At 34.0% G+C, this 14,991-nt stretch overlaps 1 protein-coding gene across 6 annotated transcripts in view; it reads left to right on the top strand.

The window, feature by feature from the left end:
• Atg2 (Autophagy-related 2) overlaps positions 1–14,790 on the top strand; it is a 36,593-nt gene extending 21,803 nt beyond the window's left edge. For 2 of the 6 annotated variants that reach the window (XM_080153774.1, XM_080153799.1), the window contains exons 25-45: positions 68–191; positions 636–711; positions 1,094–1,194; positions 1,609–1,688; positions 1,959–2,086; positions 2,635–2,709; positions 3,299–3,433; positions 3,748–3,820; positions 5,686–5,820; positions 6,306–6,450; positions 6,924–7,064; positions 7,568–7,624; positions 7,908–7,984; positions 8,448–8,572; positions 8,973–9,287; positions 9,615–9,767; positions 10,240–10,324; positions 10,641–10,779; positions 11,106–11,240; positions 11,808–11,962; positions 12,903–14,790. In XM_080153774.1, the coding sequence (XP_080009900.1) occupies positions 68–191; positions 636–711; positions 1,094–1,194; positions 1,609–1,688; positions 1,959–2,086; positions 2,635–2,709; positions 3,299–3,433; positions 3,748–3,820; positions 5,686–5,820; positions 6,306–6,450; positions 6,924–7,064; positions 7,568–7,624; positions 7,908–7,984; positions 8,448–8,572; positions 8,973–9,287; positions 9,615–9,767; positions 10,240–10,324; positions 10,641–10,779; positions 11,106–11,240; positions 11,808–11,962; positions 12,903–13,663 (3,215 nt within the window). In that variant the 3' untranslated portion in view covers positions 13,664–14,790. The remainder of the gene's footprint in view (positions 1–67; positions 192–635; positions 712–1,093; positions 1,195–1,608; positions 1,689–1,958; positions 2,087–2,634; positions 2,710–3,298; positions 3,434–3,747; positions 3,821–5,685; positions 5,821–6,305; positions 6,451–6,923; positions 7,065–7,567; positions 7,625–7,907; positions 7,985–8,447; positions 8,573–8,972; positions 9,288–9,614; positions 9,768–10,239; positions 10,325–10,640; positions 10,780–11,105; positions 11,241–11,807; positions 11,963–12,902) is intronic. The other 4 variants (XR_013877604.1, XR_013877605.1, XR_013877607.1 and 1 more) reach the window with 4 other exon arrangements.
• Positions 14,791–14,991: the final 201 nt, after the last annotated feature.

Raw genomic sequence — 14,991 nt, forward strand, 5'->3', positions numbered from 1 at the left:
ATAAATAAGGTTTTTGTACTTTATTTATTCCTACTAGGTACTAGTTTTTACATCTAATTTGTAATAGGTTGTGACCAGCTTGGTTTGCTGCATGTTTCCGCGGTTGACCTTCGACTGTTGTGCGCAGCAGGACTCGATCCTGACCCGGAGATATCTCTGGTCAACGTCCAGGCTGGAGAGGGGTGTGTCAGGTAAAGAAAAGAAGATTTCTTTAACATATGTATGTCCTGTGTTTTCTTTTTTGCTTTTATAGCCCAACGTTTGTTTTTAAGTTATACGACCGCCATATTTTGGCCACTTACCACCGAATTTCATTCACTGTCGCCCTTTGCTATGGTCAGGGAGAGGTTTTATGACAGATATTTGAGTGTATGATAGGTATTCTTAGTCATAAAATTTATTAAAACTTAAGAATTAATGTTGGTCCTTGTTTCATGGTAAAGAATATTTAACACGTGGAGTTATTATCTACCAAAACTTAACTAATAATAGTAATGCCTTAAATCATTTTGCTGTAAGATATATACTATTATATAGCATTGTTGCAATGTATAGATGTTAAATAAAACTCCTAGTTCAGTTACTTAATAATACATCTCATTTAATGAAAATGCCTGAGAATATTTTGTTGTAAGGTATGGACTGGTAGCCAGGGATGGAGGGTTACCCGCCCAGCTACATTTCAACACAGATCTAGCTGATACATTTCAGGTTAAATCACTTGCCAATTTACCCCCGTCTGAAAAAAAACATTTTTGGCTTTTATTTTGAAGTAGGCATTTGGAAAACCCTGCATGGGTCAAGCTTTTTCTTACAAAGATGTGGTCCAATCGACGGTTCGAGGGATAATGCCAAGTTCTTAATTTTTAACGGTATAACGTGGGGTAGCAAGAACGTCAGGGGGGAGGGTAAAGGGGTGATTACATCCCAACCACTAAAATATAGATGTCCTTCAAAAAGAACTCTTTATTTGTAATACAGAAAAATTTTAAAGAAAGCTTTAGGAATTTTCAGTAAATGTGATTTTTAGTTCACAAATAGTTACTGAATATCAATATTAAGTGTGGCTCTAATAAAACAATGTTCTTTTCAGGTGCTATTAACAACAAATTCGTACAGTGATAAAGCGTGGCTTGAACCTCCGGCACAAACTGAATTGCTCAACGTCACAATTAAAACTCTCTTTGATAGAAGGTAAACTCCTAATGAAATATGATGTATCATTTTGTTTTACTACCATTAAAACTGATAAAAACCAAGTTTTAATTTGTGGTAAGGGGGGGGGGGGAGGCGGATGAGACACTTTTGTAAACCAGACCTAAAGATAAGTTTGTCTCATAAAATTCAAAATAGTTTATTTTGGTGAGAAAAGACAAAAAATGGATAGTTTTCTGCAGCTGTTGCTTTACAGTTCCACATTGTACAATGTACATCATTAAAGGAAATATCATGTCATATTTAGGTGCTCTGAATCATTTTGCTAAAGTTCCTTTGAGCTTTAGGTTTTGTTTTAAACAGTGTCTCATCCGACTCCCTTCTTACATTTTAAAACTCCCTAAAAGATGACAAATTTTGTATTCATTTGTCTTATAATTTATTTGTTTTTAGGACAAATTTGAAATCCATACAGATGGGATGCAATGTGAATCAGGGTGGACTCTGTGTTAGAGATCCTAGTACAGCTCAAGGTAAATTTAAATTTATGTATACAGATAGATAGATAGTTGATACAAAGATAGGATAGATAGATAGGCTGTTATATAAATCAGGGTAGCCGGCCTCTGTGTTTGTATATTTTTATATTTTTTCATTTATTCTCATTTATGGGTGAAAAAGTTGAATTATTATGTTCATATTTTTAAAAAAAAAATTTTATTTGAAATATTTCATAACATTAATCATTATGTAATATTAAACAATATGAAAATAACTAGGTATCTAACCTTTTAAATTTTCAGGTTGGATCAATGCATTGGTGGACTTTTTCCGGGTGGTAGAGTTCCCCGTGCTGGGCTATAATCCACCTGTTGTACTCACAGAGATGCATTTCTTGTTAAACCATTGTGCTGTAGAGCTTTCTCCTACTAGGAACAACATTATATCTTTTAAATCAAGATACGTAGGTACTCTATAATCAACAGATCGCCATGTGTCTGTCTGTAGGACTGTTGTCTGTAGCGCCAGTTATTTTCATTGATATATATTTCTTATTGAATCATTTCACTGTAGAGATTTCTTTCACAATGAAAAAACTTAAATCTTGTTAACCAAGATGCCAAGCTACTCTAGAATCACCAGCTCGCCATCTGTCTGTCTGTAACGCCGCCAGTTATCCTTCTTGAGATCTATTTCTTATTAAACCATTGTGCTGTAGAGCTTTCTCCCACTAGGAAAAAATTACAACTTTTAAAGTCTGATGCGAAGCCTTTCTAAAAGCAACATTTGTCTGTCATGCTTGTTGTATTCACAAAGATGAATTTCTCATTAAACCAATTGAGCAATAAAGGTCGCTCCTATAAGGAACAAAATTTTCCTTTAAATTTAAAAACTGAGTAGGTAATTAAATCAAACACTTCAAAAGTTCTTGAGAAGTAATATTACTTTTTTGGCAAAGAAATAATATGTTTGTCCATCAGTGTTAGTCCTGCAAGAGGAGCGCTGTGCCTTGGCAAGGTTAAGGTCACATGCAGTATTCTAGACTCAACTCAGGTTAGTAACAAAGGAAATATAAAGGGGGAGGCGGATGTGTCACTTTTTGAAACCAAAACTAAAAGTAACAAAGGAAATACAAAGGGGGGAGGCGGATGTGTTACTTTTTGAAACCAAAACTAAAAGTCAACAAAGGAACTCAACTAAAAAAAGAGTTACAGGTCTGAGATTTTGCATGGCAGTTGCTTTATAGAGGTACAATATGGAACTGTGAAGAAACGGCGGCGCAACCGCCGAAAACCGCCGTTTCCCGCCGAATTTTTTTTGCAATTTCTCGGCGGTTTTCGGCGGATGCGCCGCCGTTTCTTTACTGTTCCATATTGTAACCCTATAAAACAACTGCCATGCAAAATCTCAGACCTGTAACTCCTTTTTTAGTTGAGTTCCTTTGACTTTTAGTTTTGGTTTCAAAAAGTGGCACATCCGCCTCCCCCCTTTTGAATGCATTATCTACTTATTTCACATCAATTGCTAAGTCTTTTAGAATATATTTTGGAAAGGAATTTAGTTATACCTAGCTATTTTATCCATATTTTATATTTCACAAAAACGACCTCTTTTGATTGATAAGATGATACTTTTATATTAGGATGCATGTGTTGACATAACGGTGGAGGACGCGAGTTTCTTTGTGTCCGCCGACGCTGTGAACCCGGTCCACTCCGCCATCTGTGTGGCTGATCTGGACTTCCTAGACATCATCATCTCAATTTCTGAGCCTGTCAAGGAATGAATATGATAATTTTGTGGCAGTTATTGTTGTGTATAATAGTTGGTTTTGAGGGTTTAAATTTTGCAGGGATTTTTAGGGATAAGACGATGAATATATACAACCCCCCCCCCCCCTACCACACATGATAATATACAAAATAACCCGTTCTGTATATTGTAATTATTTGTTAACAGTTTGAACACTACTAATTTGTAACCAACAAATCATTTAGCACCCAAAGTGTTTGAGTCAAGAATATGACAACGTGATTTAAACTTTGGGTACCAGTGTAATTTTCTTTCATTTTATTTATTATATTTGACATGAAGGATGAACAGAAAGAAGAATCTATACAAGACTTATCTAGTGATAGCAAAGAAAATACACCACAGCCAATAGGTAAGTAGATAGGTTCCAGGATAACCACATGAACAATTTAAACATCTAAATATAGAGTAGCTTCCTTCTAAATATCACAATAAAAAATTTTATTTATGATACAATCAGCATAATTTTCTTCTAAACACACAGATCAGCATATTTTTACATTTTAGAACTCCTAAATGACATTCAATAGTTCTACAATTTTTTTACTTACTAAATTTCATTATAACTACAATAATAACTACATATATAACTACAATATAACTACATTTCTAACTACAATATAACTACATTTATAACTCCAATATAACTACATTTATAATTACAATATAACTACATAATAACCACCAGGGATAAGGGATAGGAAACCTGGCCATAAATTAGGTCTCGGCCTGGTTTTGAAAGGGATCATGCAACTTTTACCATTTGCCTAATTTAATGACCTTACTGGCGGACGGCTCATATTGGCTACCGCTCTAAACCAATAGTGTTCTGTGATTTGGGCTTGTTTTGTATCAACCAATCACCAATTGGCTCCGCCCAAATCACAGATGGCGGAAATTTTACAAGCAGACAATTCTAGAAAAAATAATGATTCCGTCTGCTACGAAAAAATAAATATAAATGGTGTTAGATCACATTAGTTTAATTATTAAATCTGCTTAGAGTTAAACATTAAAAAAGGGCCACATAGAAAAAACAAAAATAACGGGATTATTTTTTTGGAAAGAAGGTAGCTACGAATTTTCATTTGGTAGTTTATAAATTAGATGTTGTATTTTGAATTTTAAAAATTTAGTACGGAGTTGATACAACACCTTCACCCTAATTTTTGTACAATACAACACAGTACAGATATATCATTACATTATATCCAGTATAGTATCCAAAGAACTTGATAGAATGTTACCCAAGTGCATATTTATTTATTTATTTTGAATTTTAATTAGCAATGCAATTTTCAAATAAAATTTTTACTCATTAATAAAAATGCAAATAATACAAACTAGAATCTGTCTGAGGGAAACCCAACGATAGCTTTCTGACAGTTCAAATTACCAAAGTAAAAGATAAAAAATTTTGGGAGAGAAAAAACTTCATTTTAACAAAAGCCATTAATATATAGGTTTATAAAAAGTTATGTTTTTTACTTTAAACTAGCTACCTGAATTTGATTCTATACTTTATCTACACACACACACACAGCTTTTTCATTAGCATTTTATACGAACCACTGCGCTATCCCAAAACTGGTTTATTAGGCTAGAAATAGGCCTAGGCTTGAAATAGGCCTGAAATAATATTTTCTTACGTTTCCCATCCCTTATCCCTGATAACCACCAGTTAAGTCACATTTAATTTTGCAATCATATCTCCGGGGGGTTTACACCCCTAAATTCTAATCAAAATCGAGTTAGTAGTAAAACCTCTATCAGTATTGCCATGTACTAAAAGAGGTGTACTAAGCTCTACTATCCTTGTACCATAAACTATTCTTACCTTATCCTATATTATTATCATAAATTGTATATCGATAGTTAAATTAATGAAATACATACATACATGAGTAACAAACGTAGAAGTGGACAAACGCAAGAGTGTCCAAAATATTAAGTTAATCAATTATCTCTATACAGGATAAGGTAAGATATGAATTTACAAATAAGCTTCCCGCAGGGGTTAGGCATTAAAAAAATCTATTCTATGGTTTAAAAGAGGTTAGGTTAAGACGTTTGTCACTACTGCGTTTGTCCTAGTACCGTTAGATAGATATAATATAAACTGTTGGATAATTATTACACTCGGATTGTCAGATAATATTGAAAAAAAAATGTGTTTTCAACTTTTTATGAAATCATAATAATATCTAAATATTTTAGCAGAGCCAAACCTGTCTGTGACTGGATCCTGCAACCTGATCCGTTTGCGTACCTGTGTGGACACTCTCCAGCTGGTCACAACTGTTCTCACAGGATTTACTCCACCAGAGTCCGAAGCTAATCTAAGCGCCGCAGGTAATATATCTGCCCAAATAACAGATAACTTTATTACAAGACGGAGGATTTATCCTATTATATAAAGTAGTAAGCGTTTTTTGTCTGTCCCGAAGGATCTCGCAAACCGCTGAACCGATATTGTTCTCCTTTACAGTGAAGATTCTTATAGGTCCTGGGAAGGTTTTAAACTATTTTTGGAGAGGGTGTCTTCACACCCCTCCCCCCCAAAAAATATTTTTTTACTCTTTTGAATTTAAAATTTCAAATGGGATGAGGTCGACTTTTCCCCCTTCTATCTTAAGTGCCCCTGGAGGCTTCTAGGGGCGTAGCCGCTAGTATACTTATATAACAAGTCTGTTTTGATAGTGGTAAGAAAGAAAATTGATTAATCCTCAAAAACATGAAATGCCTATCCCAAACTAATCACCCGACTACCTGTCAAGAATTTGATGGCAAGATGATTTATATTTAAGTGCTATATCCTGACACAATTTTTATTTTAGAATCCGGAGGAGACGAGGAGGAGAGTTCTTTCCATCCAGGTTGTCCAGGTTCTGAGGCCAGTGACGTCCTGCCAGAACTGGAGGATGCCATGGTAGAGGAGATGGAGACAAAACAGGATAAGGCCAACACTTTTGCTGGCTCCAGGTAGACTATTACAAATATAATTATAAATAATATGTTTCAAATATTTTACTTAAGTCTAAAGTGTAAAAATTAGAATAATGTTGTTACGAAAAGGAACTGTACAAAAAAAAGCTGGACACACTAAAACTTACCTATCAAATGATATTTTAATGTTCCCACTTTTAAGCCTCTGTATAAAGCGTATTGTTTAAAAAAATGTAGGTAAAGAAATAAACAAATATTATATTTTTCCATGATTTGATTTGGGTTTTGTGAAATCCTCCTGTTGACAATAGTTTTTATGTCCATGATCTGGTACCTATTTTAAATTGACTTTATACCTTTTTGTACACCTACAAATAATTTAAGTAAAAGTCTCTTTTTTTAGTATTGAGTATTCAAGTAAATAATTGTGGTTAGAAATCTCATATTTAGTCAATATCTACCACAATAAAATTAATATCTTGATTTTTAACCATCATTTTGTTTTAAAGATCCTCTGAGCCCCGTCACGTTGGCAGTGGTGCCCAGGTATTCTTCTTCCCAGACGAGGGGGGTAGTCCACCCTCCATGTTGCCTCCCTCTGTCGGTACTGCTGGCATTATTCAACACTCACCCTCACAGCTTCCATCAAGGCATTGTTTTAAACTGAAACTAGTGGATGCGCCTCTTTCATCCAGGAGCTCGTGATTCGAAGAAAACAAAATGTTCTTAAACCATCAAAAAATACTATAGCAAATTAGAATAACTTAAAACCACTCGAGACTTAAGTAACGCTTCCCTTAGTTGGAGAACTCTATCTGTTCATTAGTTAATAAAATCTTTCGCTTCAGACAAAAGAAACTTACTACTTTATGTGATAGGAAATGTAAAGGGACACGACATTACCAATAAATCGATCTAACATTTATTTTAAATACCACTGTTTTTCAAAGCTACAAAATACAATTATCAGGAATTTAGTAATAAACTATTCCTTTATCCTGTTAATTACCAATTAATTCAATATGTAGTATCACGTATCTGACAAAGCAGCAGTTAAGAATTGTCAGATATTTTATCGAAATTTCATTTTATTTTAAGTTAATAGTTATTTCTATAAGTCACAAATTTATTTGAAACAATAAATGTACAATAGTATGACCCAGAGTATCTACATGGAGAGGGGACCAATTGGACACCATAATGCAGATTCAGGGACCAATCCTTAAATATTATTGATGATATTGCCTTTTATTAGATTATTTAGTAAACTAATAGCTAGGTATTGCCTAATAAACTTTGGATTACCAAGTCTCTAAAAATGTTTAATATTCCGCTTAAAACTGTATAGAATACCTACCTAGTGTTTTAAGCAAGGTTGAATATTCCTATTGCATTAAGTTTTATTTAAGATTTTTAAAAGACTTTTCTGATCCTCTACAACTAAGCTTGTATTAGAACCTTCAAGTTCAAAATGAATAAGGATTCAATTATTTAGAGGAGGATAATTCTGATTTGGAGAGCTTTTGTATTCTAGAGGACGAAGAAGGTTGTGGTATTGTATCAAAATCAGGTAAAAACTTCTATAGCTTAATGATTGATATACGTGTCTGTGTCATGTTAAAGACTTTAAGATAGTATTTCTGTCATTATGTCAAACACTCCTGTTCAATGAAAAGAAAAGTAATGCTTACGATTGGCTTACCAAATTTATCGATAGATTGATTATAGTTTCTTATTTTTTTTGACATATGGTGTCGTAAAGCAGGCCGTGATATTTTTTATAGCCATTATGGCCAACTTAGGCTTCACGTTCAAGCACATTTACCAAATTACATTTTATGCATAATTAGGACAAGATATAGAATTAAATGTTAAGTTGTACGTAGTATGTTACATTGCTACAAGCTTTTGTACTTTTAAGCAACGCACTGTAAACACTAAAAAGAAAATGTGTGCTGATATCATAAGTTGAATATTTCATATTTTATTTAAGAATAAACCTTTTGTAAATAAGTAAATAATCATATTTTTAGGAGAGCCAGTAATTAGAGTGTTAAACACGCAAGACGGAGGAATAAACATTCAGGACAATTATTTCCAAGTGCCCCAGGAGAATATTGACTATCTAAAAGCCCCGTCTGGCTTCCCCCAGCCACAGGTACGATGTCGAATTTGTAAGGAATTGTTTCTGGGGCTTTTACTTCAAAGTTCCCTATTGATTACTGAACCCTCCTCTCCCCTTTTTTCTTCAAATAAATTGAAAATGAAAGGGTATAGTTTTTCATTTGTTTATAATTACTTTAGGTCAGATTTGGTTGGGTTATATTGGGCAAACGGTAGCCCCGCAGGATTAGTGCACCCTGCAGTGATTGAGCATAGGAAATAAATTATCCCCCTGCTTGGTGTTAATTTGTTTTTAAAACACAATAAGGTTTGGGGAAGGTGGGTTGGGGAGGGTAAATGTACTTTGTGTAAAAGTACCCCTTTTCTTTTTAAATATTTATGTGCCATAATAAAGATAACTTCAATTTTGTAATATATGAATCATTAATTTTTAGGTGAAATTGGCGCTAAAACGTGTCTCGATTTTATGGCAAATTTTTGGCGGCAACGACCTTTCCACTAGCAAGGACATGAAGTGCAATACCAAGGCCCGACTTCAGAAAATGGGCGCCATGTCCACCTTGGCGGACGGCGAGGACGGCTGTCACAAGCGGTCGGCCGCGGCCAATTCTAGAGCTCAAATAAAGTCGGGCCGGCGGCTGGCTGACTCGTTGAAAACCGCCGGCGGACCGGGCAGAAATGAGGATGTTATGATAGAGGTTTATGTTCACAAAATGGCCGCACAACATGAGACTTATCCGCTTGTTAAGGTCAGTTGATATTCCCAGTATAACTAGCATACCGATTATTATCTGCTTGCTTACAACCAGTTCTCAGCCATACCGAAAATTTTACAAACACTTCTCCACAAATATGAAAATAAAATCGGTTTTAGTATTGGGATATTTCATTTTAGTATCTTCGGAAAGCTATCAGTAAGGTGCGATAATTTAATATTTTCTCATTTGTCAAGCTAAACATGATTTTTTATTATCAATGTTATTGCTTTGACGCTTGTCTTAATATAGAATTTAGGGTAGAAGACAGATATATCTCCTTTGTCCTATCGCTGTATCCCTTATTATACCTGTATTTAGGAGAGAAATGCTCCAGTATCCCGGCAGATCCTGTTAGTTCCCAGCCTGGAGGTGAGGGACAGACTGGTGGACAGCGAGATCAACAAGCTGCTGCATGTGTTCAGTAATAAGACTAGACCAAGACAGAGCTCAGCACACATGATAAGTCTTAAGGTAAGAGCCTAATTTGATTTTAAAATGGCACAGAGTCAGATTGACACAAAGACAGACACCTTACTACTTCTTGTATAAACAATCTAAAACTAGACTGTAAATTATCACCAATTAACTTTATCTAACAGAATTCGTTAAAATGTAAAAACAAATTCGAATTCGATTAATTTGTGTAATGTAATTGGAAATAGTACATGTACCACATTGCATAGCTTTCATCAGTTCTTTTTTTCCAAATCTTATAAAATATTTCGATTAAGTCTATTAATATATTCTTAAATAACGAAGAAAAAAAACGATGAAAAGACCTTTACATGGAAATGATTAATTGCTTACCTCTAATTACAGTTTTATTTAAAATAATCTAACCAAAACATAATTTATATCATATCATGTCATAAAGAATTATGTTTCAGTAGTGATGTTTTGAAAACTACATGTTAGAAAATGCTTATAATTGTTAAAAATTCAGTTATTGACCGTAAGACCAGATCAGGCAACAAACCAAGAAGAAATTGCGCTCAATGTTTCCCTTCAACCCTTCCGTATCAATATTGATCAGGAATTTTTCAATTTTTAATTTGCGAATTTTTTATTAGTTTGGAGAGGATATGGGGAACTACTTATCAATCATGCCAAATTGCCAATGTGAAGTACTGATCCTTTTGATATTTATTTTAAAAATTGATGAGTTTTTGGCGAAGTTTGATCTATTATCCGAAAATAGCTTTAAACCTGCCCAGACCAATACCTATGAATTTATCCTTTAAAAAGGCTTTTTGTTGTAACCGCCAGAAAGTCGTCATTCCTAATTAAACCAGGGTTAACGGAAATGAACTAGGTAATATTTCGCAAATTTAAAAGTTTAAAATAATCAGGATACCTTGTTCTTTCTTATTGACTTTGCCAACTCTCTTGCTCCTGGGGAGACAGACGCACAGCCTGGTGCTGCCAACATGGTCTACAGAGAGAATACACCTCCACTACAGGAGACTGGTGTCATCAAATACAGGTATGCTATAGCGTCAAGTGTTACTTGACCACACGTTATTTTTGCGATATTTATTAAATTTGTTTAATCTGTACAACGCTGTGTCATACGTTAGATATATTTGCCTTATGTGTCATGAAATTTGCTCCAGGGAAGGTTTTTTGTTGTTGGTTAAGTTGACTGCATAGCTATAATAGAAGAATAAAATTATAGAATTATTCCCTGTTTTGTTAGCCAGCCCGATAACAAAAATGGAATTAATCCTTTAAAAAAAACTGTTTGGATGTTTAACAGAGCTTTAAAAAAAATATTTTTTTATCCTCTAAATGTGTTTCTTCTGTGTCTAGATCTGGAATGCAAGCTATCCAGCTGGAGATACCAGAAGGTACAGAGATATTCGAGGATGCCAGAAGTTCCCCACCTAAAAAGAATTCTATAGATTCTGGCTCCAGTGAGCCGCTAGATGATTCATTCAGACCGAGGTAAATCATTATTTTATTGTTATAACCAGAACAATTTAGTGTATGAGTAGCGCAGTAACAAGTTATTTATTGTCAACCTATAATTATGGTGCATTAGGGAAGGGTGAAGGAAGGATATATATTGCAAGGATCTTACACCAGATTTTCATGTCCCGGCAAAAGTGAAACTGGACTAAAGTATTTATTCTACCCCACCCCTTATTCCTACTAAATGACCGATAAACGAGTTTCATGTTAGCAAGCTAAATTGACGACAATTTCCTCCTGTCATGATATCCACATATAATATACATTCTACATCCATTGGTGAAGGTGTTTTAAATATATATTTTAAAAGTTATTATCAAAACGATCTACTTTGTATCACTTTCCTTTTTTGCCTCATATTTTATTAAAATAGACAAGACAAGAATTTATTAAAGTTAACAAATACAAAAACATGTTTAATCAGCTGAATTTTTTGTTTATCTTTATTAACTTAAAAGATATTAAATATTTTTTCCATTAATTAACATTTTTTGGGGGACCAAAGATAATTGTTTTTTTTTATTTTTTTTTATATTTCAGATCCAGTAGTAAAAGCAGCACGCCAGGTCCTAGCTGTACAAGCGGAGCATCCACATCCAGTTCAAATAATTCTCTATACTTCAAGTCATTCAAGTTCTCCCCAGCTGTACCCATCAGGATTGATTATGTCGGCAAATATGTAGATCTTACTCAAGGTAAATATAATTATTTTGCAATGTTAGTCACATGACACATACTAATAATTAAATAGGTACCATTTATGCATAGTTAAGACTTCTAATGTAAAGGTTGGTTGTCTTTAGGATGTTAAGCTAAGCCATAAAAAACTGTGTTCCCTTCCATTCGATGCTAAAAAAGTATTAGAAACCATGATATATTGCTCCAAGAAAAACTATTTAACCTTCGAATGTTATCTAAGGAAAAGGAATCATTGCATCAAAATCTATTGTTTTGTTATTCAGTTTTTTGTATAGTGGCATTTTGTATTTTAAATCGAAAAAGAAAATATTTTAAGGAAATTATTATTTTTGGATCTACTGCAGTTCACGGTAAAATATTGCTGGTAAGCAATATTTGCAAAAATCTATGAATTTGAAAAACTGCTAGCTGCCAAACGGCTGAACGTACAGATCATGCCCGCACACTGTTTTAAGCGGCATAAGAAGGCCTACAAATTATCTGAACTAGTCATAAATCAATAATGTATAATTATCTCGCATTGCAGAGAAATGTGCGAAAAAGACCTATTTTACGCGTTTTTTCTTCAGTGAAGCTTTCCCTGTGCATAATTGGATCTTGGCTATTCCATATTATTTGTAGGCCTTCTTATGCCGCTTAAAATTTTGTGCGGGTATGATCTGCACGTTCAGCTGTTTGGCAGCTAGAAGCCTTTAAAATTCATAGATTTTTGGAAATATTGCTTACCAGCAATATTTTACCGTGAACTGCAGTAGATCCTTATTTTTAACTGGTTTCTATTGATAAGACAAATAGTTTTCTTAATTTTCAATTCTAAAAGATATTTTTTAATTCTAGTAGGTATCTAGAGAATAGAATTTATTTCTGCAGTGTAGTATTCAAGACAAATGTTTAAGAAAAATATACCCTGTAAAGATTATAAAAAAATATTTTCAGGTGCCTTGACCGGAATCCTCGCCGGATTAGCTCAGCTCAACTGTTCAGAGATCACGCTCAAAGAACTGGAATTCCGCCAAGGCGTGTTGGGCATCGACAAACTGTTGGCCTTGGCCGCCACTGCCTGGCTAGCCGACATTCGTAGCAGCCAGCTGCCGGCTTTGTTAGGCGGTGTTGGGCCGATGCATGCGCTGCTACAAATGGTCAATGGACTCAAAGATTTGTTCTTCCTGCCGATTGAGCAATATAGAAAGGATGGACGGATAGTGCGTGGTCTACAACGCGGAACCAATAGTTTTACCCACTCAACCTCACTTAGCATCTTAGAAGTCACAAGCAAATTATTAACCGTCGTTAAATTCGCGGCAGAACTAGCGTTTGATGTCATGTCACCAGAGGGCTGTGTCGTTCAGGGCAAGCTGCCGCATCCTACACAATATTGCCGCCGACGCGTGGGCCGTGCAGGCCTGCGGCGGGCTCGGGGGACCCCGCAAGATCTGCGGGAGGGAATGATGGGTGCTATGGCGCTGGTGCGCGAGGGTTTGGATGAAACCGCTCGCTCGCTGGCGCTTGCCGCCTCGCATCGCGATGGAATGTCGGGTGCTGTTGGCGGTGTTCTGCGCGCAGTTCCCAGCACTATGGTGCGTCCGCTCATCCTTGGCGCAGCTGCAACTACAAATCTATTAGACGGAGTCAAAAATCAAATTAGTCCGGATCAAAGATTAGAAGAGGAAGAGAAATGGAAAACACATTCAACATAGCATATGATAATAACTATCTATCTATAATTAATATATCAATATTATAGAAAATAGTCATTTTAAAAATGATCATTACTAAGCAGTAAAGTTGTGTATAATCGTATAACAGAAAATAGAGTTCATACCAAAAAACATTTCTTGTCTTTATGGTTATATTTTATTTCTTTTAACAGAAGTTCATACTGTATAAGTTAATAAAATTAGAAATTTAATAAATATAACTTTATTGCCTAGTATAAGTCACTATTATAAAATTAGCCTCTACCACAAATATACATTAAAAATTTTCTTCTATTAACGTACCCTTCAAGTAATCTATGTATTTATAATAATATTTCTATCATCACATTAAAGATTAGTTTTGTTTAAATTAATCATTATTTTGGAATTATAAGGGATAATATTGGTTTTAAGGAGGTTTATATATAAAAAAGGAAGATTAAGGTCTTAATTTTTAATTGTAAGTAAGTAGGATTTGGGTAAAAGTATTTTTATATGTAATAAACATTCAAAAAAAGGATTTGGAGAATAAAATAGAATAAATATGAAATATCTTGGGGGGGGGGGGGGGGCTGATTACATAGTTATCATCATTTTGGTTGCAAAGTAAATTTTTTTTTTAATTCAACGAATAAGATAACGTTGCTAAAAAAAACTTTAGGTGCCAGTGTAATTTACCGTTTAAAGCCCCCTTCCTACCTGGTTATTTCCCAAACTATCATTAATCCAATATGTAGGTTAATGTACCATGATGGTTAGAAATGACTGCCCCCCTCCCTTATCTACAATAACTCGTTTCTTTTTTTTCAAAATCCATCAATTTCATAACTCTTAAAATAAAAATTTATTTGAATAATCAAAAGCACGAATGATAAACATATATATGACAAAAATATTTTAATCGCAATATATATTAATAGGCAATTATTATTAATATAATTTTTCACTTTTTTGTTAGTTTGATATTAGTAGAGTTTATATGCTTACCTATTTTTTTAATTTAGTTAAGTTAGATGTATTTTTTAATAAAATTATTGTATCATTGTATGGTATAATTTCTGTCAAAATATTTTTGTGACATTTTAAGATTATTATTTAGATAAAATAAATTTATATTACTTTCCAAATATTGTTTTAATGTTTGATATAACGCAGCTTCTCTATACATGATATGTCCGTACATATATGAATATTCATTCTTATTTTGTTCGTGATTGCATTTCATCATGAAAACTTTAATTTTACGAATTACATGAAAGCTGGTAATATCTAGCCTCTAATGTTATCAGCAAAGATTATACTTTGAGATTAAATTATGAAATAAAACT

This window comes from Acartia tonsa, chromosome 1 (genome assembly GCF_053477335.1).
Source record: "Acartia tonsa isolate MP-2025a chromosome 1, ASM5347733v1, whole genome shotgun sequence".
In the NCBI taxonomy this organism is placed as follows: Eukaryota; Metazoa; Arthropoda; class Copepoda; order Calanoida; family Acartiidae; genus Acartia; species Acartia tonsa.